This window comes from Sorex araneus, chromosome 3, assembly GCF_027595985.1.
Source record: "Sorex araneus isolate mSorAra2 chromosome 3, mSorAra2.pri, whole genome shotgun sequence".
NCBI lineage: Eukaryota > Metazoa > Chordata > Mammalia > Eulipotyphla > Soricidae > Sorex > Sorex araneus.
The window spans coordinates 85,811,660-85,835,168 of NC_073304.1; the positions used below are offsets into that span (position 1 = coordinate 85,811,660).

Here is a 23,509-nt window from a genome sequence, read left to right on the forward strand (position 1 = left end):
GGTATTGACTCCTTTGTGTTTCTTTCAGCCCAATCATCGAAGACAGCCGAGAAGCCACACACTCCTCCGGGTGCTCGTCCTCCTCGGTTACAAGCACCTCCTCCATCAAGGGCCTCCAGATTCCTGAGAAGCTGGAACTTACCGGGGAGGTGGCAGGTAAGCTCTGGGGCACGCTGACTTCTGTTCCAGGAACTTAGGACTTTATGATGGAGAGATCACGAGAAATGTGTTTTCTAGGTCAAATGTATGGTTTATTACCAGTAACTGTTGGATTGTTGTACCTATTTTCTATTCTTGGGATCCCATAAAAGTTCTTGGTTCAAAGGGGGTCTAAGAGTGAAAAAGTTGAAGAAGCCTTGATTAATCTGTCCCTTGGAAGCAGACGTCCCTGTCTAATGAACACATACCAAGTTCAGTTGACCAGGATATATGGTGTTTGTTTTTCTTTTCATTGGCATTTAAGCAGCATGGTTGCAATGGCATTCATGTTCGTGGCTTTGATGCTCAAAGTTACTGCACCTTCACCACCACCACCACCAGTTTGTCCAAGGTGCTCCACCACTGACCTTATGTCTCTTCTAGTCCACGGAATGTTTTTCTGCTCTAGGAGAGTTACTGTAAGGCCAGGGATCTGACTCATCAGTCAAGTTGCTTGCCTTGCACATGGATTCCCTGGGTCCATTCTCTAGCACGGCAATAAAAGGGCCAGGGAGTGGGCAGCACTTATTAGGGACAGGGACATAGCTCAAAGGGCAGGGGTGGCTCATGCCCCAGGTTCAGTTCCTTGCAATGCATCATCCCCCAAACATCAGTGGGTAGGCCGTCTGCAAGGAAAGAAAAGCTGTCATCAGCTGTGACATTTCAAAGAAAAACTTGGTATTTACTAAACCCTGGGTCATAAAGACCTGAGTGTCTCACTATTGTTAAATTAACTGTGATGATCATGCAGTTTTATGTTGTCGTTTTAATCCTCACCACCTCGTTCTATTATCCGGTTTGGAATTTAGGGTGATGTTTTTTCGTCTTCCCCTTTTTTCTCCTCATCCAGACAACCCTGCTCAGTCACCTTGGTGTTCGCAGTATCGAAGACAACTGTTAAAATCCCTTCCAGGCCTGTGTGCCTCCACAGAGTTTTTCATAGAAGACAGGCCAATGCCTAAGTTGGAAATCGGGGGGGAGATTGAGTTAGGTGAGTGTCCTTGGACGTGTGTCCTTTTGTATATGACAGAGGATGACTAAGTGATTGTTTGTACTTTAGCTTAATGCTTGAACACTCTAAGTATGTCTAAACTGTAAGAAATGGCATATAGAAGTTGACATATTGAAGAGTTTGTATCTGAGTAGCACTGTAGCACTTGTCATCCTGTTGTTCCTCGGTTTGCTCGAGCAGACACCAGTAACGTCTCCATTGTGAGACTTGTTACGTTTTTGGCATATCGAATGTGCCATGGGTAGCTTGCCAGGCTCTGCCATGCAGGCAGGATACTCTCAGTAACTTGCCAGGCTCCTGTCTGAGTAACAATAGGAATTCTAGCTTCCAGTTCTTAAAGATAATTTTGGAGAGTACTTTAGATACTGTTAACGGGCAAATATAAGGTGCCTGTAACCCTTAAACCAAGAGATTAAAAAGGGAGGGGGGATTGGGGCTGGAGCCATAGCACAGTGGGTAGGGAGTTTGTCTTGCACATGGCCAACTTGGGCTCGATTCCCAGCATCCCATATGGTCCCCTGAGCACCTCCAGGGGTGATTCCTGAGTGCAGAGCCAGGAGTGACCCCTGTGCATCGCCAGGTGTGACCCAAAAGCAAAAAAAAAAGGGGGGGGGAGGGATTAAATGTGTTTACAGTGGTCTTTAAATAGAATCAAACCTTTTCAACAGGTAATGAGGATTATTGCATTAAACAAGAATATCTAACATGTGACGATTACAAATTATTTTGGGTGACACCTAAAAACTCTGCGGAATTAACCATAATAAAGGTGGGACTGATTCTTTGTTATTTTTTATTACCTTACCTTTATGTACATGGGCTGGTTCAGTCACTGTGGTCCTGTCATGCAATCAGAGCTCTTTCTAATTCTCTGGAAGTTTACAGGCAAAATCAGGGACCCCTAAAGGAACCCTTCACCGTCTTGGCCTGCATCAGATATCATGTTGGGATGTGATAGTGAAATCTCTTGATATTTCCAGAGTCTATATTTTTTCAGTTTTAACTTTTAGAGGAACTTGGAATTGTCTGGCTTGCTGTTATCTAAGTGAATTATAGCCTAAGCTGCTCTTTCTTTCTCTCCCTCTCTGTCTCTTTGTCTCTGTCTCTGTCTCTCTCTCTCTCTCTGTCTCTCTGTCTCTCTGTCTCTCTGTCTCTCTCTCTCTCTCTCTCTCTCTCTCCCACACACACACACACACACACATACACACACACACACACAATGTACAGTGTCCCCTGAAATTTCCAATCTTGGGGTCTGACACTGATTCTTAACATTTCATGCCCAATTTTCTGGATCTCATCTTGGGTAGGGGAACGCCATTATTTTGAAGGTGGTGGCTTAATATTACGTAGGATTATACAGCATTAATGAACCCAGGTCCCTCATGTTTTATTAGCTTCCTGAGAAAGGATGCGTAGGATATGAATTTTTGGAAACCATGTAGGTTGACATTTCTTATTCCACATCTTTGATAATTTGGCTTGATTTTGGCGTTCTACGTTCAAAACTTTTTTTCCTTTTCACTTTGAAGATGAGCACCGTTTTATTTTGACTTTTAATCTTGCTTTTAACGTCTTGCTATTCTGTGGGTGAGTCTATTTTTACCTCTCTGATCTTTGTAGGATTTTATTCTGAAATTTCACAGTTTCATGGTTTGGTAAAAGTCTCTTGTTCTCCTTTTGCTAGAAATTCAATAGACATTTCAATCTGAAAACTTTTTCTGTTATGAGATAGTTACTTTAGAGAAATGTTTTCTCAGTCTTCTTTCTCTCACACATTCTAGAATTTCTTTTATTAGGACATGGAGCCTAATGGATAGATCCTTTGAAATTTTTACCTTTTTTTCCTTCTGTGTTCTATTTTTGTCATTTCTCCTTTTTTTAGAATGTTTTATTGACATTTTTTGTCTTTTAGTAATTTTTTTTTTGGAGGAGGGAGGGGTTTCTTTCAGGTGGTCTTGGGGACCAATCCCAGTAGTGCTCAACCATTCAGGCCAGTGGTTCTGTGCTAGAGCCCAAGGATGAGTGCTGGGGGCCTCCAGTGCCACACCAGTGATGCTCAGGGGCTCTGTGGTACCCAGAGTCCAACCTGACCTGGATACCATCTTCCCTACTCACTTAGTGAACTTGGGGGTTTTTTGCAGGGGAATAGGGAGCCATACCCAGCAGTACTCAGGGCTTAATACTGGCAGTACTCAAGGGACCATTGTGATATGGGGGCTAGAACTCGGGTCAGCCACCTCCAAGGCAAGTGCCTTAAGCCCTCTGCTCTCTCCAACCCCAGCGAGCTTTCTGTTGCTTTCACCATGTATCCACTTTGCAAAGCCTCCTTCAGTCTCAGAATTGTCTTCTTGAAATGTATTGTTCATTACAAAAATAGAACGTTGCTTTTATTTCTCTGAGCATACCAATTTTTAAAGTTGATTTGGGGGTTTTGTTTATTTTTCCCCCCTCTATGTCCTGTTTCCTTTTGTCCGTTTGCTCTCTTACTTGTTCAAGTCTTTGACTGCTGTCTTTCCGTGTGGGGCCCTCAGCGCGAGTGGGGGGCCTGGGGAGGGGCCCTGAGAGCCGGGGCCCTTTTATTGGGAACACCGCCTCTCCCGCAGGCGGATCACTTGGAGAAAACTTCTCTAATTTCCTGCCTGGATCTCAGAAGGCAGTTAGAGGTTTCTGAAAACTGAATGAGGAAATGAGTCTGGAGTGGAAGGGAGAGGGCCGGGAGCTCCATCTTAACTAACGCTCAAGTAGAAAAAATTTTCCCCCCCCCCGTTTCCCACTCTGGCGTTTGCGTGGTTGGAGTGGTGCCCTGGAGCCCACAGCTCTTTCCTGCTCTCTCGCCGTGCACGGCTGGTCTTTTGGAAGGACGGTGGGGGGCTGGGCTGCAGGGCTCACCCTCAGTTGTGCCAGTTTTACACCCCTGGGAAACTGTCCCGTGGCATGAATTTGCTTGCTCTCCGCTTCCCTCTCCATTCTGTCCACTTTCCTTGAGTCAGCTAAGTGGCTTGTTAACTCATTATTCTCTTTTTGGCTTCTTACGCATTTCTACTGAGTCTTTTAGGTGGATATGCTCTCTGGTCGGGGCCCAGAGGGACCAGAATGGGTGTTTTCAGTCTGCCCGTCACAGCCAGAAATTCTGATTGCTCTCTCTCCCCCTCTCTCGCTAATATAATTTATTGCAGGTATTGTCTGAGCCCATCCCATGGGACTTTTATATCAGCCTCCAACTAAAGGAACGTTTAAACCAGGAATGTGATCATTTTTGCAACTGTTTTCAATATCAAGACGGCTGTATTATTTGGTACCAGTATATAAACTGCCTCACTCTACAGGTTTGTAATCATCTAAGACGTATCACTTAAAAGTCTTTAGGGAAATCCGTGCTTCAGAGAAACCTAGTGCTTTTAGAAATCGACCGGTTAACTTGAACTTAAGGCATTGATCATTTTTTTTTCCCAAGTGTTTTTTTTTTTAACTAAGAATCTCTGGTATTTTTATTTAAAATTTGTTATTATTTTAAAATTTTGTTTCTTTTTGGACCTCCCCAATGGGGTTCAAAAGTCCACCAGGGAACACTCCTGCAAATCTGAAGGTTCTCTGTTCAGCCCAGCTGTGCCAGTGGCCAGTAGGACCCCTTAGGCAGTGCAGGGGCTGTCAGATGGGTACAGGACGTGGAGGTCAGGCCTGGAGCATACAAGACACACACATGTGAGGCCTTGGAGCCCCTGGGTTGGGTTTGTCATTTTGTTTTGATTTTTTTTTTTTTTTTAACTATTATACTGGAGCGATAGCCCAGCGGGTAGGGCGTTTGCCTTGCATGCGGCTGATCCAGGTTCTATTCCTCCATCCCTCTCGGAGAGCCCGGCAAGCTATTGAGAGTATCCCACCCACACGGCAGAGCCTGGCAAGCTACCCGTGGGTATTCAATATGCCAAAAACAGTAACAACAAGTCTCACAATGGAGACGTTACTGGTGTCTGTTTGAGCAAATCGATGAAAAACGGGGACGATGGTGCTACAGTGCAACTATTATGTTATTATTCAAACATACAAAAAATATTATTGTGGGGGCTGGAGTGATAGCACAGCTCATTTGCCTTGCACGCAGCCAACCCGGGTTCGAGTCCCAGCATTCATATGGTCCCCTGAGCACCACCAGGAGTGATTCCTGAGTGCAAAGCCAGGAGTAACCCCTGTGCATCGCTGGGTGTGACCCAAAAAGCAAAAAAAAAAAAAAATTATTGTGCAGTGAACCAGTCATCTAATTATAATCATCCTAGTCTGATCATTAATCACTTCCTCACTTTGGTTAGTTTTGGTTTTTTGTTTTATTGTTTTTTGTTTTTGTTTTGTTTTGTTTTCCTTTTCAGCTAACACCCAGTCATGCTCAGGGGCTACTCCTGGCTCTGCACTCAGGAATTAGTCCTGACAGTGCTCACTTGGAGGACCATATGGGATGCGGGGAATCGAACCTGGGTCAGCTCTGTGCAAGGCAAATGCCCTACCCGCTGTGCTATCGCTCCAGCTCCCTCAACTGTTTCTGGGTTGTGCTGCTTGCCTTTGGAGGGCTAGAATGGGTCGTTCCTTCCCCAGACTGGTGGGCATTGTTAAGTCCCAGGAGATTCTGCTATATCCCCTGATGACAGACTTTGTTAAGAATAGAGTTGCTGGGGGGCTGGAGCAATAGCACAGCGGGTAGGGCGTCTGCCTTGCACGTGGCTGACCTGGGTTCGATTCCCAGCATCCCATATGGTCCCCCGAGCACCTCCAGGAGTAATTCCTGAGTGCAGAGTCAGAAGTAACCCCTGTGCATTGCCGGGTGTGACCCAAAGAAAGCAAAAAAAAAAAAAGAATAGAGTTGCTGGGGGCACTTGTCTTGAGTGCAACCGGCCCAGGTTTGATTCCCAACCCCCCATATAGTCCTCCAGGCACTGCCCGGAGTGATACCTAAGTGCAGAGCCAGGAAAACCCTGAGCACCTCCTGGCTTGCGTCCCCCCCTAAAAAAAGAAAGTGAAAGTTGGAGCAGCATATTTTCAAAATAATTCCTCTTCCCAAGGGAGCTTGCTCTCTGTTATTCACTTAGACAACCTGTCCTAGCTCTAGCGATAAACCTGGGAAATCCCCTGCCCACACTGCCCGCCCAGTTCCCTGGAGTTTCCTCTCTAAGCCCTGTCTGCACAGACCCTCCAGTCAGTTCAGCTGCTCTGACCCTGGTCCCCACAGAGTGCTCCGTGAGCTGTGGCTGTACCTGCCTTCTCCAGTCTTGGAAGCAGTGGTTAGCGCTATGTCCTCTCCTGCCTTTGACCTTTGGAAGCGCCGGTTTTTTGGTGTCTTCAGCCTTTATCACATTAGGGCAGAATGGCAGTGCTCCAACTTTTTACATACAGAATAGGAACTCGAGGCCAAGAGGCCTATTTTTGCGTCTTGTTTTTTCTATACTCACCCCCACTGGATGATTTTTAGAGCCCAAGCACAATAGCATTCTTTGACATATTCTTATAGAGGTTTTTACTGCATATTTGGTGACGATATGCATGTTCTAAAACAGTTGGAATGTTAATATCTTAAAACCACCATTTATACCAGGAAGATTGGTCCACAGATGGAAGCCTGCCTCATGAGCTGGGGGAGAAGGCAGCTGGGATAGAGAAGGGATCACTAAGTTAGTGATGGTTGGAGGGATCGCTCAGGATGGGAGATGTGTGCTGAAAGTAGATAAAGGACCAAACATGATGGCATCTCAGTATCTGTATTGCAAACCATAATGCCCAAGAGCAGAGAGAGAGTAAGGAGGAAATTCTCTGACATAGAAGCAGGGGGTGGGGTCAGGTTGAGGTGGTAGGAGGAATACTGGGGACATTGGTGGAAAATGTGCACTGGTGGAGGGATGAGTGTTTGATCATTGTATGACTGAAACTCAATAATGAAAGCTTTTTAAGTGTATCACACGGTGATTTAAAAAAAAAAAAAAACGCCATTTGGGGCTGGCGCAATAGCACAGTGGGTAGGACGTTTGCCTTGCACGCGGCCGACCCGGGTTTGATTCCCAGCATCCCATATGGTCCCCCGAGCGCCACCAGGAGTAATTCCTGAGTGCATTATCCAGGAGTAACCCCTGTGCATTGCCGGGTGTGACCCAAAAAGGAAAAAAAAAAATGCCATTTATAGAGCAGCTGTTATGGGCCAGGCTCATGATCAATGCTATTTTTGTGGGGGTGGTGGGAGGGTCCTCTCTGGCACACCATTTGTGGTCTTTATCCATTATTGCATAAAGTTCTTACAGTTTTATGGGAGAGTAGTGTTGCGGGAACCCACAAAGAAACCCACATTCTAGTGGAGAACCAGGAAGGCGCCAGGAGGAGTTAGTGTTGGCACATTAGGTATGATTCCAACCCTCTCAACTAAGGCTTCATGAATTTCCTCTTCTGTTTCCAGGATCTTCTTCAGCACCATGAGTTCATTACTCACGAAATAGTAGTATTGGTTATTTATAACCTCTTGACGGTAGTGGAGGAGCTGCACGCAGCAGAGATAGTCCATGGTGACCTGGGGGCCCGGAGTCTGGTTCTCAGAAACAGGTGCGTCCTTCCCACCCTCTGCGGTGTCCACTGGCTCCTGAAACCTGGGTGACCACCGTTTTCTTCCGGTAGTTGATAGATCCTACAGCAGTAAACACAGCATGCTACGAGAATGTTGGTTGTGTGAAAGTCACTGTTGGCTGTGGTTGGAAAGAATTCAAAGAGCGGACAGGAGGGAGGGTGCAGGGGCCGAGGCACTGGCCTCATGTGAGGTTGCAGTTCGATCCCTGGCGAACGACCTACAGTCCTCCGAACACCAGCAGGACTGGCCCTGAGCACAAAACTAAAGTCAGTAAATCTCGTAACGTGTTTCCTAAAGTACTCAAAGGGGAAAAAAAAAACCATTGAATACATTAAAAAAGAAGAAGGGGGCTGGAGCAATAGCACAGTGGGTAGGGCGTTTGCCTTGCACTCAGCTGACCCAGGTTTGATTCCCAGCATCCCATATGGTCCCCCGAGCATGGCCAGGAGTAATTCCTGAGTGCAGAGCCAGGAGTAACCCCTGTGCTCAGGGGACTATATGTGATGCCAGGAATTGAACCAGGGTCAGTGTGTGCGAGGCAAGTACCTTAACCCCGTGTCCACAATTGTAAATTTTATAATCTCCAACCCCACAATTGTAAATTTTGAAGTAAAGTATTTATAGATCATTCTGTGCTGTAGGGGTTTATGATGAAATTGCCAAAGCCTCTGTTTAGACATAGGATCTTCTACCATTAATTATCAATCAGATTAGAGGGAGAGCAGAAAAGCAGAGGCAAAAGGAAAATACTATTAATTAATTCACAGAAAGTTAGTGCTGTGAGATCTATTTCTCAGGAAATAAAGGTTGTGCCAGAGAAGGTAGTGCAGGAGGTACAGTGCTTGCCTTGCACGTGGGTGACCTGCTCTGGCCCCAGAACCTCATGGTCCTCCAAGCACAGCCAGGACTGATCCCTGAACACCGATGGGTGTAAGCAACACCTCTCCCCTGACCCTTCACCAAAGAAAAAGAAAGAAAAGTTGGGGCCAGAGAGATAGTACAGCGGTTTGGTCACCTCCCTTGCATGCAGCCAGACACAGTTTGATCCCCAGCACCTCATACATCCTATTGAGCACCTCTCGGAGTGATTCCTGAGCACAGAGCCAAGGTAAGCTATTGTGTGACCCAAAAAGCAAAAAAATACATAAATAAAAATACATAAATAGAAATAGATTCTGGGGTTGGAGGAACCTGAACATTTTGAAAGTCTAATCTAAAAGACCTCCAGAACGCAGCCATAGTCATGCTCAAGGCCCCTCTCCACATGTTCGAACGAGCCTCACGCATGAAGGAACCAGCAGAGGAACCCAGGTGTGCAGGACCTGAGGCTGAGATCTCCAAGCCTGCTCAGATCAGGACTGGGCCTCTTCCGCCCATTTTCCAGTAGCTAGGTGGTCACACCCCGAAACTGCTCCCGGCAAGCTCCCCATGGCATATTCATATGCCAAAACCAGTAACAATGATGGGTCTTAATCCTTGACCCTGAAGGAACCTCTAATGCAGCACCATTGGGAAGGACGAGAAAAGAGAGACTTCTAAAATCTCAGGGCTGGGGCCGGAGCGATAGCACAGCGGGTAGGGCGTTTGCCTTGCACGCGGCCGACCCAGGTTCGATCCCCAGCATCCCATATGGTCCCCCAAGCACCGCCAGGGGTAATTCCTGAGTGCAAAGCCAGGAGTAACCCCTGAGCATTGCTGGGTGTGACCCCAAAAGCAAAAAAACCAAAAAAAAAAAATAAATAAATAAAATAAAATCTCAGGGCTAGGACGAATGGAGACGTTACTGAGACCCCTCAAAAAAATCAATGATCAACGGGATGATGATGATGATGATGATGATGATGATGATGATGATGAAGAAGAATCTATAATAATAACCAAGAAAGTCTATGATATTTGTAACACTTAATTGCCTCCAACTTAGTTCTCAGCAGAGTCTAAGTCGCGGCTGTTTATTGTATGCAGTGAGTGTAGAATCCAAGACCCAGGCCAGCACTTTACTTCCAGTGCTTTTTGTGTTGGTTTGCTTGTTTTTGGTCCATATCCTGGGTTGCTGGGGGTTGTTCCTGGCCCTGCACTCAGGAATCACTCCTGGCCGTGCTTGGGGAACCATTTGGGATGTCGGCCACAGATGCCCTACCCGCTGTGCTAGCGCTTCGGTTCCCATTTGTTCCAGTTCTGTATGCAGTATAGAAACTTAAAGCTCTCTGGCTTAGGTATATCTTGACCCTTGACCAACAGAGGAGTCAGGGTGCTAGCGCTTCGGTTCCCATTTGTTCCCAGTTCTGTATGCAGTATATAAACTTAGAGCTCTCTGGCTTAGGTATATCTTGACCCTTGACCAACAGAGGAGTCAGGGATATTGATGACACCCCATTCCACAACCGGGGGGCTATGTATATAAGTTTTAACTCCCCAAAAGTTAGCTATTAAAGTGTGCTTATTGACTAGAAAGCTTACATAGAGTTGATTAACACTTTGTGTATTATATGTATTGTCTGCTGTATTCTTTCAATGAAGTCAGCTTGAAGAAGAAAAAGATCAGGCGTGAGAGAGGTGCCATACAGTGGATAAGGTGCTTGCCTTGTACGCAGCCGACCTGGGATCCCTGGCATCCTGTGTTGCCCCCTGAACTGCACCAGAAGTGACTCCTGAGCACTGCTCGGTGTGCCACCCTCCCCGCCAAAAAAAGGAAAAAGGAAAAGTTATTAATTTTATTAATAATGTATTTGCCCATCCTGTAAGTTTACATCAGGAAACATCTTGTAAACAGATAAATCACTGGTCTATTTGTTTTTGCTTTCTGGATCACACCCGGCGATGCACGATGCACAGGGGTTACTCCTGGTTCATGCACTCAGAAATTACTCTTGGCAGTACTCAAGGGACCATATGGGATGCAGGGAATCGAATCCGGTTCAGCTACATGCAAGGCAAACACCCTACCCACTGTGCTATCATTGCAGCCCCAGATGAATCATTGTCAGTGCCTACATCAAGTGTAGAATTTACATGTATATTAATTCTTTTTTATTTTTCTTTTTGGGTCATACCCAGAGATGCACAGGGGTTACTCCGAGCTCTGCACTCAGGACTCACTCCTGGCAGTGCTCAGGGGGATCATAGGGGATGCTGGGAATCGAACCCGGGTCGGCAGTATGCAAGGCAAACACACACACCGACTATGCTATTGCTCCAGCCCCTAATTCTTAATAAATAAACCTACATAAGTTTCAGGGGCAACTTTGTGTGAACAAACTGTCACAACATTTCTCATTTGGATGGACTTCGCAAGGCCCCTAAAGGTGCAGTTCCATAACTAACCACTGGAGGGAGCCGTTGGCACAGCCAAGACACCTGCAGCACCTCTTTTTTTTCTCTCTCTCTTTTCTTCCTTTTTTAAAAGACCAGCTCTGCAGCTTCTTTCATGGCCTGTTTTGATGATCTCTTTCTCTGAAATCTGGCCTTAGAATCCATGATCCGTACGACTGTAGTAAGAGCAATGAAGCCTTGAAGATAGTGGACTTTTCCTACAGTGTCGACCTCAGAACACAGCCAGACGTTTCCGCTCTCAGCGGCTTTCGGACTGCACAGATCCTGGAAGGACAAAAGATCCTGGCTAACTGTTCCTCCCCTTACCAGGTAAGCACGAGGCGGGCCTGAGCACGCACGCGGAGGGCTCCTGAACCTCTTCCGTCTCTAAACCGGCGGTGGGAGCTCGTATTTACTCAGAGTGTCTCTCAGAATAGATGACCTAGTTTTCAGATTTCACCAAGTCGAGCAAAATGTGCCATTCTCCGGTCACTACACTGAAGCGGACGCACGTGCAGGCTCGTGGCTGACTCAGTCACTGTGTCAGGGCCATTTCTGTCATAGCTACGTGGTCTTTTAGCTGCCGTTTTCTGTGCTCTCCTTGAGATCAGGACAGCAGTCTGCTTGTGTCGGTCATAATTGTGAGGACCACATGAAACAATGATACAGAGAAAACATGAGGGACAAAGGGAGTGTTGTATATGGTGGCATTCTGTGCAAGAATTTCTTCCGGCTCCGTGTTGGACATCTGGTATTTACTGCAGAACCCAACTAGTTGTGTAGAGTGCATTTAGATCACAGCTGGAGTCCGTGCAAATTCAGTAGGTCTACGGACTCAAATCTGATAGCACAGATAATTTTGTCGTCTTTTGTTCTTAAGGCAGTTGGTGCTATTAATCAGTTCTTTGGGGGAGCGGGGGGTGGGGTTCTCCCTTTAATGTAAGATTAAGGAATGATCTGCCAATTTATATGTCATAAGATAAACTGGCTTGGGACTAGAACGATAGAACAGTGGGTAGGGCACTTGTCTTGCTCATAGCTAACGGGGTTTCAATCCCAAGCACCACCTACGATCCCCTGAGCACCTTCAGGAGTGTTGCCTGAGCACAGAGCCAGGGACAAGCCCTGATTTTGACTGGGTGTGCCACCCACCACCCTTCTCCCCCCTGAAAAAATGATAAACCTGCTTATTATAGTTCCTTCAATTTTCTATGCAAATAAACTGCCACTATAGTAGCAGAGAATTATTTCAGCTGATGGTGCTTTTTGTGATTTCAGGTAGATCTGTTTGGTATAGCAGATTTAGCGCATTTACTATTGTTCAAGGAACACCTACAGGTCACCTGGGATGGGTCCCTCTGGAAACTTAGCCAAAATATTTCTGAGTAAGTATTGGTGGTTTCAGGGTGTTTTGTCTAGCCAAATTGTCTTCTTTCTTTCTTGGATGCTCTATCTGCTTTGGCAGCCGTAGTTTCTCAGTGCTAATGACATGATTCCATTAATTTCAACCCCTTTTTGTCAGAATGTTAGGGTGTACCTAGTGCAGAACAAAGAAATTGCTGGTTAAAAATAAAAAACTACTTGGATTGTCAAGTTATATTTCTTAGTCTAGATTGTATCCTACAGACCAAATGTAATATGGAAGCATCTCAGTTTAGAAGTGTTAATACAGGGGACTGGAGAGAGAGTATGGCGTGTAGACCACTTGCCTTACACACAACCAACCCAGACTCACACCCTGGCATACCATGTGATCCCCAGAGCACTGCCAGGAGTAATTCCTGGGTGCAGAACCAGGAGCAACCCTTGATCATCAACGAGTGTGCCCACCCCCCACCAACAAAAAAAATAAAATCAATAGAAGTGTTAGTAAAAACATTTTGTGGGAATAATTTTCTAATGAATTGGTATTAGTCTTTCAGTCATTTTTAATAGTTATTGTTATCAAAAGTTACTGAGCATCTTCGAAGAGTTAAATTTCTAAATTGTACACTGTTTTTGTGCCATTTATTTATTGAATGAGTAGAACCAGAGCAGACAACTCTATCTTCTTAGTGAAGAAGAAAATGCTCTTAGGGCCCAAGAGAGTGTACAGCATGTCGGATGCTTGTCCGACTTGAGACCAACCTTGGTTTGACCCCCACACCCTGAGATGGTTCCCCACGCCCGATCAGGAGTGATCCCTGAGCACAGAGCCAGGAGTAAGCCCTGAGCACTACTGGGTGTGGTCCCCAAAACAAAAAGAAGTAAATGTCCTCTTAGTAAAGCCCTGCTTGATCTCAGATTCTTAGGATTCCGCCAAGCCTGCTCCTCAAACTTACTCACCAACATCTTCCGCTTTGGCTTTGCATGCTAATAATGTCCCAGGATAAGCTTACTGGCTGTCGCTCATTGAGGCGGGGTGGGGGAGGAGCTGTTGTTTGTGTTGGCACCAGACCTGGTGGTATTTGGGGTTCATTCCTGGCTCTGTGCTCAGGAATCACTCCTGGCAGTCTCAGGGGACCATATGGGATGCCAGGAATCAAACCTGGGTCAGTCACGTGCAAGGCTAGCAACCCACATGTTATACTATCTCTCTGGACCCTTACTGGTATGCTTTTAAAACAATCATTGTCAGAGATTTGGGGGAGGCTGGGGGGTTGTTTGTTTTGTTTGGGGGCCACGCCTGACTATGTTTGGGGCTTACTCCTATGGCTCTGCGCTCGGGGAGCCAAGGATGGAACCCAAGGCAGGTCAGCTGCGTACACGGCAAGCCGACTTACTCACTGTACTGTCTCTCAGCCCATCATTATCAAAAATTTAATACTCCTCCTCCCAACAATTAAATTGTAGGAGGTTTTGAGGTTTTGGTCTGCTTGAATTCAGAATTTGGTCTACCTTATCTCTAAGGAGCACTTTAACAATTGGACTCAGTGGGCCAGAGAGATAGTACAGGGTTGTAGACATTTGCCCTGCACCTAGCAGGCTACACTTCGATCCCGAACCCTGCATGTGGCCCCCCAAACCAGCACAGAACCGGGAGGGAGCCCTGAGCACTGCTGCGTGTGGACCAAAAAATGAAAACATAGAAAACAAAACTAGGCTTGAGATACAATGTGAAACATATGGGATGGGCTTCTCTCCCCGCTGGTCAGGGTCCTAGGTGGGTCTGCCGCCTGCAGAAACGGTGGGGCTATGTGGGTTCTAACAGCCCCCTTAGACAAAGAGAAAGAACAAGACCGAACCGAGGTCCGAGCCTCAGAGATCTAAGCAGTAGTTACTCAGTCAAGCTTGAACTTCTGAAGATCGTAAGTCACTGGATGGACCAAGAGGGAACCGGGTTATTTCTGATGATCTAGTCGTTAGGAAAGAGAAGAGATGACAGCGCAGGTGCCCGAGCCCCTCTGTACCTGTCGTCCGCATCGCCCCTCTTGAGATGTGGACTCCATGCCTTCATACTTTAAACACCAGACTGTGTACTAGGGCTCTCTCCACTCTGCAGATGCCTGCGGTCTCTTAGCTCGCTCTCCCTCTCCCCTCCCTCCTCTCCCCTCCCCTCTTCTTTCCTCTTCTGTCCTGTCCTTTTCCCTCCCCACCTCCTCTTCCCCCTTCCCCCTTCTCCCCCCCATTCTCTCCCCGCTTCCCTCCTCTCTCTCTCCCTTCTCCCCTCCACTCTCCTCTCCTCTCCTTTTCCCTCCTCTTCCCTCCCCTCCCCTCCCCTCCTCAAAACTCCCAAATAAAATCTGTTATACTTTATTAAAAATAAAAATGGGACCAGAGCAATAGTACAGCAGGGAGAGCATTTATTTGCCTTGTACACGGTTGACCCTGATTCAGTCCCCAGTACCCCAGTAGCCCACACGGTTCCCCTGCCCCAGCCCCATCACGAGTGATTCTTGAGTGCAGAGCCAGGAGTAAGCCCCGAGCACAGCCAAGTATAGTCCAAAATTGAAAAAATAAAGAGAAAAGAAAACAAAAGTTAGCTTGTATCTATTTGTAGGGGGAAAAAAAGGATTGTGTCTTGGAACAAAGAAGAAAGTTGTCAATTTAGGTGGCACCTTCCTTTGTGTGTATTTGTGTCCAGACATTTCCAGCTGTGGGAGTCTTTCTCTTTCCTTTTCCTTTCTCCACTCTGGGCTTTCAAGGGTTTTGCTCAAGTGGTCTCTAACCTTAAGGTCACGGCCTTACTTTCAATCCTGTTGATTGCCACCACGTTGAATACAGACTTAACCCTAATTTTGGCGTGCCTTAAGCTTGATGGAAATGGTTTTGTATGTTTTTAGGCTGAAAGATGGTGACTTGTGGAATAAATTCTTTGTGCGGATTCTGAATGCCAGTGAGGAGCGCACAGTGTCTGTTCTGAGGGAGCTCGCGGCAGGCCTGAGCGGGCTGTTCGATGCCACATTCCAGAGCCAGCTGAACAAAGCCCTGTGGAAGGTGGGCAAGTTCGTCAGTCCCGAGGCTTTGCTCTCCCAGCAGGACAGACAAGCAAACCTCTCTCCGGTGCCTAAGACCAGTGGTTGAAGTTTGGGAATAACAGACCGGTATACGCTGTAGTTTCTTGTAGATAGATTTAGATGCGCTACCAACACCTACCCCACCCCCTCCGCCCCTACTCTTTGGTAAAGGTTTCTGGACCCCTGGCAGTCTGACACAGCACCATGCCTGTTCTTGGCCGTATCGACCCTTGACAAAGCCGTTTTCTAGCCGGACTCCTTGTGAATGGGCACCTTGTTGTTTTTTTAGTGCACTTGTCTCCTCCCTTTTGTAACTTGTGATCTGTTCCTTCACGCTCACTTTGTATTTTGTAAATAATAAAAATGGAGTATTTGTTCATTTTTTTGCTTCTAACATCTCGTCTACTTTTTGGCAAACTTAAGGTAACGAATGACTTGCCTTTGTAGACAGACGCTGCTTTACCGTAGAAATGAATGTACTTGAGACTGGGCACTGTTGGGATTCGAGCAAGGCAGGAAAGCCAACGGTTCCTTATTGCTTTCACTCAGGGCTCGAGATTGAATAGTAGATGAAATGACATACACATTTTCTAAAAAAAAAAAAAAAAAAAAAAAAAACCCAATTTTTCCACTTGAAATGTTCATCGTTTTCCACTAAGCCATTGGTCCGTGTAGTCTAGCGGTGCCGGCACTCAGGGTCTCTGGCTGCCAGAAAGGAAAACAAAGGTTTTGAATGGGGTTCAGCAGCCTTTCCGGTCATTCTGTTACATGTAGACTGTCTTAGGAAGACAGAATAGTATTGAAGAAATAGAAGAGAAGGAGTTGATTTGGCTGGAGAGAGCACAGCGGCCTAGTGGAGCACCTGCCTTGCATGTGGCTGGCCCACGTTCCATCCCCGGCATCCCACAGGGTCCCCTGAGCACCACCAGGAGTGATCCAAGAGTGGCCGTGAGGACTGCCAGGTGTGGCCCAGAAACCAGAGAGAGATAAGAGACTGAGTTAGGGGGTACAGAGGTTAAGATGTGGACCCGGATTTTATCCACTGGGGTTTGAGGGAGCTAAATTGTAGACAGTCCCCCCAGACCCTGCCAGGAGTGATCCCTGAGCACCACTGGGTGTGGCCCAAGATGGAAAAAAAATAAAAAGGAAGATGGGAGTTTATTATAGGGAATATTCGAAGAGGCAGATCAGAATGAAAAATGTAACTTTGGAGCTGAGGAGATAATAATAATGTGTGAATGAGGCACCTGCCTGTGACCAAACCTGATTTGGATCCTCGGCACCTCATATGGCCCCCTGAGTGACTCCTGAGCACAGAGTCAGGAGTCAGCCACAAGCACCAGGTGGGGCCCAAACTACCAGCCCCCACCAAAACACACACACACACACATAATTTTGAAACAGAAAACAATTAGGGAGAAGATCTGGGTGACGTATTAGGCCAACCATTGGGAGCATGAATTACACCTGGCCTTAGAAATAGTTTTCCACAAATTTTCTTCCCTATATTTTTTATATCTAACTATCAAAATGATTGGTGTCTAATTTTTAATTCTAGTTGTCACTGTTACTACTCTAAGATTATCAGAAAGCAGAAAATGCTAAGTGTATCGCGACTAAAACTATTTAAGCATATATAGTTGAAGCACTGAACATGACTAAGAACTGAAAGATAATCAATCAACCTGGGAATTTTTCTTCTTACCCTAAATACGAGTTTTCAAACACGGTGTCTGCGGCCAGGGAGGTAGTTGTGCGGTAGAGTGCACGACACGTGTGGCATGTTGGGTTTGATCCCCAGCACAGCAAGAAAAGCAAAACATAGAGAATGCCAATGTTATATTTGCCTTTTATGAAACTGATGATATAAACTTGTATATTTGGGGCCAGAGTACAGGGGTGAAAGCAGCTAATCTTACATGCAGCTAACCCAAATTCCATCCCAGGCACTACTGTGGTCCCCGTAGTGATTCCTGAGCACAGAGCCTGGAGTAAGACCTGAGCCTTCCCCACATGTGTGTCCCTTCCCTATAAAAAAATAAATAAAACTTAAAATAACCATGAAAAATTGTATTTTTTATGTTATGGATTCCTTCTACTTCTTTGCTCTCCTCAGTTCTTTGTTTTGGTGCATAAAGTTATTCTGATATTAGACGGGAAACATAAGATTCTCTCTTAACCTCAACTTACCTACTACCTAGTGATTGTATTTGTTTGTTTTGGGGGCCACTCCGATACAAAAAAGATGGAAGTGGCTCTTTGCTCAGGGCTTACTCTTGGCTCTGTGCCCAAGAATCTCTCCTGGAGGGCTCAGGGAACCATATAGGGTGCAAGCCCCATTGTCCTGTCACTCATGCCTGGCTTCCAGACTCTGAAGGCAGTAATCCCAAAACTACTGCAGAGGAGAACCTGGACCCTCCTGCTGACCACGTGGGTCTTAAGTATCAGCGCTGACGGCCAGGCCAGTCTTCCAGTTTGGCAGGAGCCCTCCAGGACAGCAGAAAACCAACCAAGTTGGTGTGTGAGAGGAATTCTACACATTTTCAGCTTACATTTTGGGGTGCTGGGGGGAAGAAGTGGGGGGCCTGGGAGATTAAGCTCAACAGGCTGAGGCACATGCTTTGCATGGGCAACCTTCAGCTTAGGTTCTGCTGGTCCCCTGAGCACCTCTGGGTGAGCCCTCCACCAAAAAAAAAAAAATCTATTCAAAAGCTGAGAGAATAAAATAGTTGCCTTTGGGGAGAACACAGTGACAAAGGAGAGAATGAGACTTTTCTACTTTCTAAACATTGAGATGTTGGGGTACGGTTGTATTTTTTTAAATGTTTGTGGGATCATCTATGCTAAGGAATTAAGGGATGTGGTTTTGTCATCTTTTCCACATCACTAAAAAATACCTGGTATTGGTTTCTTTTTTTATTTTTTAAAAAGGAATTTGGGGAGTTTTCTCATTCATATATAAAAGTAAGACTAGGGTCAAAGCAATAGTACAGTGGCTAGAGTGATTTACCTTGCACAGGGCCGACCCAGGTTCAGCTCCCAGCGCCCCATATGGTCCCCCGATCTCCATCAGGAGTGATCCTTGAGCACAGGAGGATGTGGCCCCAAAACCAAAAAATAATATATATTTGGTTTTAAGATGAGACTGTGGGGCCCAGGGAGGTAGCTCGGTGGAGACCAAATGCCTCATGTGGGAGGCCCTGGGTTCCATCCCTACCACAAAAATATAAATGGGAGAGTGAAGATAACTTTAAATCTTTGGGGTTTTGTTTCTGTTTTGATTTTTTTTTCCTTTTTGGTTTTTGGACCACACCCAGTTATGCTCAAGGGTTACTCCTGCCTCTGCACTCCAGAATTACTCCTGGCAGTGCTCAGGGGGCCATATGGGATGCTGGGGTCAAACCTGGGTCAATCACACGCAGGGCAAGAGCCCTAACCACTATTTCTCCATCCCCAAGTTAATTTTAAATCTTTGAAGATAATATATCTACATTTCTATTTTTAGTGCATTAAAAAAAAAGTCAAATGTTTTGTATTCTGCTGGAAATGTGCTTTCTAAAATTACCAGCTTCCCACTGTTACAACTTCCTATTTCTGTGAACAAGGGATCGAATTAGATTAAGCACAACTTCTTAACATTTTATGGCTTCCATATGAAAACCTGAGTTTCCGCAAAGTGACATTGTATGGTTAAGAAAGGAGAAAACAGGCTGGAGAGACAGTAAAGAGTAGGGCGATGCTTTGCATTGGCCCAACCCTTGTTCCATCCCTCACATACAGTTCCCTGATCCCCGCAAGGAGTGATGCATGCATGAGCAGAGCCAGGAGTAAGCCCTGAGCACTGTCAGTGGCCCAAAAGCAACCAAAAAAAGGTGCAAACAGTGATAAACTTAAGCTGTAGCACTGTCATCTCATTGTTCATCGAGTTGCTTGAGCAGGCACCAGTAACATCTCCACTGTGAGACTTGTCACTGTTTTTGGCATACCCTGGCACGGGTAGCTTGCCAGGCTCTCTGAGAGGGGCGGAGGAATCAAACCCGGGTCGGCCACTCGCAAGGCAAACACCCTACCTGCTGTGCTACCTCCACAAATCATACATAAATTATATATGTTATTTTGTTATTGTTATTATTATTTTGCCCATCAAAGCAAACTACTTCTCGTAACTCCTTGTGGGCTATGTAGCTGACGTTCCACTGAGCTCAGTTGTTTCTTATGCTCAGTGGGCTATCCATGAGAAGTGGTACTTGCCTAATCTAACCAGTAGCTTTTAGATCACTTGTGAGCAAAGAAAGGACTCTGTCTCTTATTTGGATTGGGGGGGGGGGTATTTCAGTTTGGGGCCATACCCAGCAGTGCCATGGAGTTGCTCCTGGCAGTGTTCCAGGGACCTTCTGGTACTGAGGGTCAAACTGGGATTGGTGAGATGCACACCAAGTACCCTACCCCTTGTTCTACCCCTCCGGCCCCATGTGTCTTATTTTCATATACCCCTAGAAAGTAGCACATAGTCCTCAAAAATAAGGAGTGAAGAGTGAAAGACAGAGGCTGGAGTGATAGTACAGCAGCAGGGCGCTTGCCTTGCATGCAGCCAACTCGGTTTAGATACTTGACACCCTGCATGGTCCCCTGATCCCTGCCAGGAGTGATCCTGGGTGATCTGCACAGAGTCAGGACTGAGCTCTGAGCACTACTCTGGGTGTGGCCCAGCCCCCACCCCCCAAAATAGTAAATTTAAATATTGGCAAAGGACAGCCACAAGTTCAAACACTGATTGGTTGGTTTGTTTGCTTGTTTGTTTGCTTTTTTGCTTTTGGGGGCACACCCGGTGATGCTCAGGGGTTACTCCTGGCTCTGCACTCAGTAGTTACTCTGGGCAGTGCTCGGAGGACCATATGGGATGCTGGGAATCAAACCCGGGTCGGCCACGTACAAGGCAAACGCCCTACCCGCTGTGCTATCACTCCAGCCCTCAAACACTGGTTGTATTGGAGCTTTGATAAGGGAAAATAAAATTTCTGATTGTCTCTAGCTATGCCTAGGAGTGTCCTCACATTTGCTATTCAAGCGTTTGTATCCCTGTAGCCTTTATCTCCTTCGGTGGCTGACTGCTGACCTTACATTGTGCTACATTTCATTGTCCTACTTTACTCCTTTAAACCTAAAAGTTGTTTTCATAGGTATAGTTATTCCATCAAAAGATGGACTTCCCTTACTGCCCACTGTGTTTTATTCGGCCACACATTCATTCAAAGCAGTTCTGTGACTCAGTGTTTGCTATAATTTCAGGAGTTTAATCTTCCTGACCCGGTCAGGTGGTGCATTTTCTTGAATTCCCTCAATCCTGCAATTAGCAAAGTGAGGGCGGCCTTTCCTAAATACAGATACCCATTAAAATCGGGACACAAAGGTGAGCAGATATCTATTTATTTACCTTATTTTTGGTTTGTTTTATTTTTGCATTTTTAAAATAAAACTGAAAGCGAAATCTGGTAACTTTGGAATACTGATTTTTTTTTTTTTAATGTTGAAAAGGAACTGGGGATATAGCTCCTCAGTAGCACAGTATGCTTGTATTTCTGAGGGCCTGGGTTGGACCCCCAGCACTGAAAAAAGAAAAGAAAGGGAAGTGGGAAGAGAGAAAGGGAAGGGTAACATGGAGCTTGCGTGAGATCGGCCCATTCAAGGGCATGAGCACGTGGGTGTATGTACACTGAGTCCGTCTGGGCAAATTGCAAGGGTTAGAGGGGCAGAAGTCTGAGCTAGGCTTCTGTGGACAGGAGTTACGCCGCGTGGCTGGGAGAAGCCTGGCTGAGAGAAATCTTCATCAATAGATCAGAAGTGCCTTGCTGAGGACTCCCCCAGACAGCATTGCCAAGCATCCAAGCATGTGGGCCAGGGACCCACGTTCTGTGGCACAGGCCACATAGCCATCCCATTGTTCCATTCCCTTCCCCCGTTTCATTATATTTTTAGTTGCTGGGGACAGCGCTCTACCTTAGATGAACCCTTCGGGATAAGATGTGTGAGTCTCTCTATATTCTGGTTATAACTTGCACGTGACTCGTAGGAGGTCTGCTTCACAGACCAGGGCCTGTGCCTTCAGGAGAGGTCACGGCACATGGGCCCAGCCCAGGAATGCCGCCTCTGGGCCTGGAGTGTGCGGCTTCAGCCGTGGCCGGGTGCTAGTCAACAAGCTCCTTCGCCTCTCTGTGCCAGCATGCTCCATAAAATGCGGGCACGTTACAGGCCCGAGTTACGGAGGATTGAGAAATTTACCGGGATGCACAGGTACCTGCAGCAGCTTGTATGATTCCTCACCTTAGTCTGGGGTTCTTTGGAAACCTTTCAGTAGATTGGAATCCCAGCTGGCGAGATAGAGCCTTGTTGACTTTTGAATTAATCCACAATCCAAAAGTACCATTCAATATGTCCAATAAGGGGGTAGAGCGATAGCACAGCGGGTAGGGCGGTTTCCTTGCACGCGGCCAACCCGGGTTCAATGCCCAGCATCCCATATGGCCCCCTGAGCACCGCCAGGAGTAATTCCTGGGTGCATGACCTAGGAGTAACCCCTGTACATCGAGAGGTGTGACCCAAAAAGAAAAAAAATCTGTCATGTGTTTGGTAACTTAAAGATAAGGTGAGAGATTGGAGCCATAGGACAGCAGGTTGGGCTTTTGCCTTACATGCGGCCAACTCAAGTACAATTCCTGGCATTACTCATTACTCAAGCACCGCCAGCAGTAATTCCTGAGTGCAGAGCCAAGAGTAAGCCCTGATCCCTGCCAGCTGTGCCCCCAAAAATGAGAGAGAGAGTCTGGAGTGATAGCACAGTGGGTAGGGCGGTTTCCTTGCACACGGCCTACCCGGGTTCAATTCCCAGCATCCCATATGGTCCCCTGTGCCCCACCAGGAGTAATTACTGAGTGCAGAGCCAGGAGTAACCCCTGTGCATCTCTGGGTATAACCCGAAAAGAAAAAAAAAATTCACTGTCACTGTCATCCCGTTGCTCATCGATTTGCTTGAGAGGGCACCAGTAACGTCTCCATTGTGAGACTTATTTTTTTTTAAAGAATTATTTATTTATTTATTTATTTATTTATTTATTAGTTTGTTTTTAATTAGAGAGTCATCGTGAGGGTACAGTTACAGATCCATACATCTTTGTGCTCATGTTTCCCCCATACAAAGTTCGATAACCCATCCCTTCACCAGTGCCCATTCTCCACCACCAGTAAACCCAACATCCCTCCCCCCCTCCCCAGTCCCGTCTCCCCCCACCCCACCCTGCCACTATGACAGGGAATTCCCTTTTGTTCTCTCTCTCTGATTAGGTGTTGTGGTTTGCAATAAAGGTGTTGAGTGGCCATTGTGTTCAGTCTCTAGTCTGTATTTGGCCCACATCACCCTTCCCCCACATGACCTCCAACCACATTTTACTTGGTGGTCCCTTCCCTGAGTTACCCAGAATGAGAGACCAGCCTCCAAGCCATGGAAACAACATTGTGAGACTTATTGTTACTGTTTTTGGCACATCGAATACACCACAGATAGCTTCCAGGCTCTGCTGTGCAGGCGGGATACTCTCGGTAACTTGCCGGGCTCTCCAAGAGGGACAGAGGATTAAAAAATAAAAATTAACTGATGCCAGTGGCTTCTGTCCCAAAGGGTTTCAGGGACAGTTCTAAGTGCCGAATGGCCACTGCATATGTTCAGAAGTTCCTCGGCTCACAGCACACCAGCCTGGAGCTGGCGCCCAGGAGGCAGCTGGGGCTGGAGGAACCCATGGTGCAGTCCGAACCAGGATGAAGATGCCAGACATGCTGACTCAGGCCCCAGCTTCAACCTGTTGACTCCTGTCTTCCTCGTCATTGAAATGTGTTCACTTACACCCTCCAGGGCAGCGCAGAGTCTCTTGAAACGTGTCAAAGAAGATTAACCAATAAATA

General features: G+C 46.4%; 1 protein-coding gene across 1 annotated transcript in view; it reads left to right on the forward strand.

Annotated features, from left to right (window-relative positions):
* BUB1B (BUB1 mitotic checkpoint serine/threonine kinase B) overlaps positions 1-15,931 on the forward strand; it is a 58,173-nt gene extending 42,242 nt beyond the window's left edge. The window contains exons 16-23 of the mRNA XM_004609765.2: positions 29-156; positions 1,049-1,189; positions 1,879-1,979; positions 4,390-4,539; positions 7,644-7,786; positions 11,279-11,450; positions 12,399-12,505; positions 15,383-15,931. Coding sequence (XP_004609822.2) covers positions 29-156; positions 1,049-1,189; positions 1,879-1,979; positions 4,390-4,539; positions 7,644-7,786; positions 11,279-11,450; positions 12,399-12,505; positions 15,383-15,623 — 1,183 coding nt within the window. The 3' untranslated portion in view covers positions 15,624-15,931. The remainder of the gene's footprint in view (positions 1-28; positions 157-1,048; positions 1,190-1,878; positions 1,980-4,389; positions 4,540-7,643; positions 7,787-11,278; positions 11,451-12,398; positions 12,506-15,382) is intronic.
* The last annotated feature ends 7,578 nt before the right edge of the window (positions 15,932-23,509 follow it).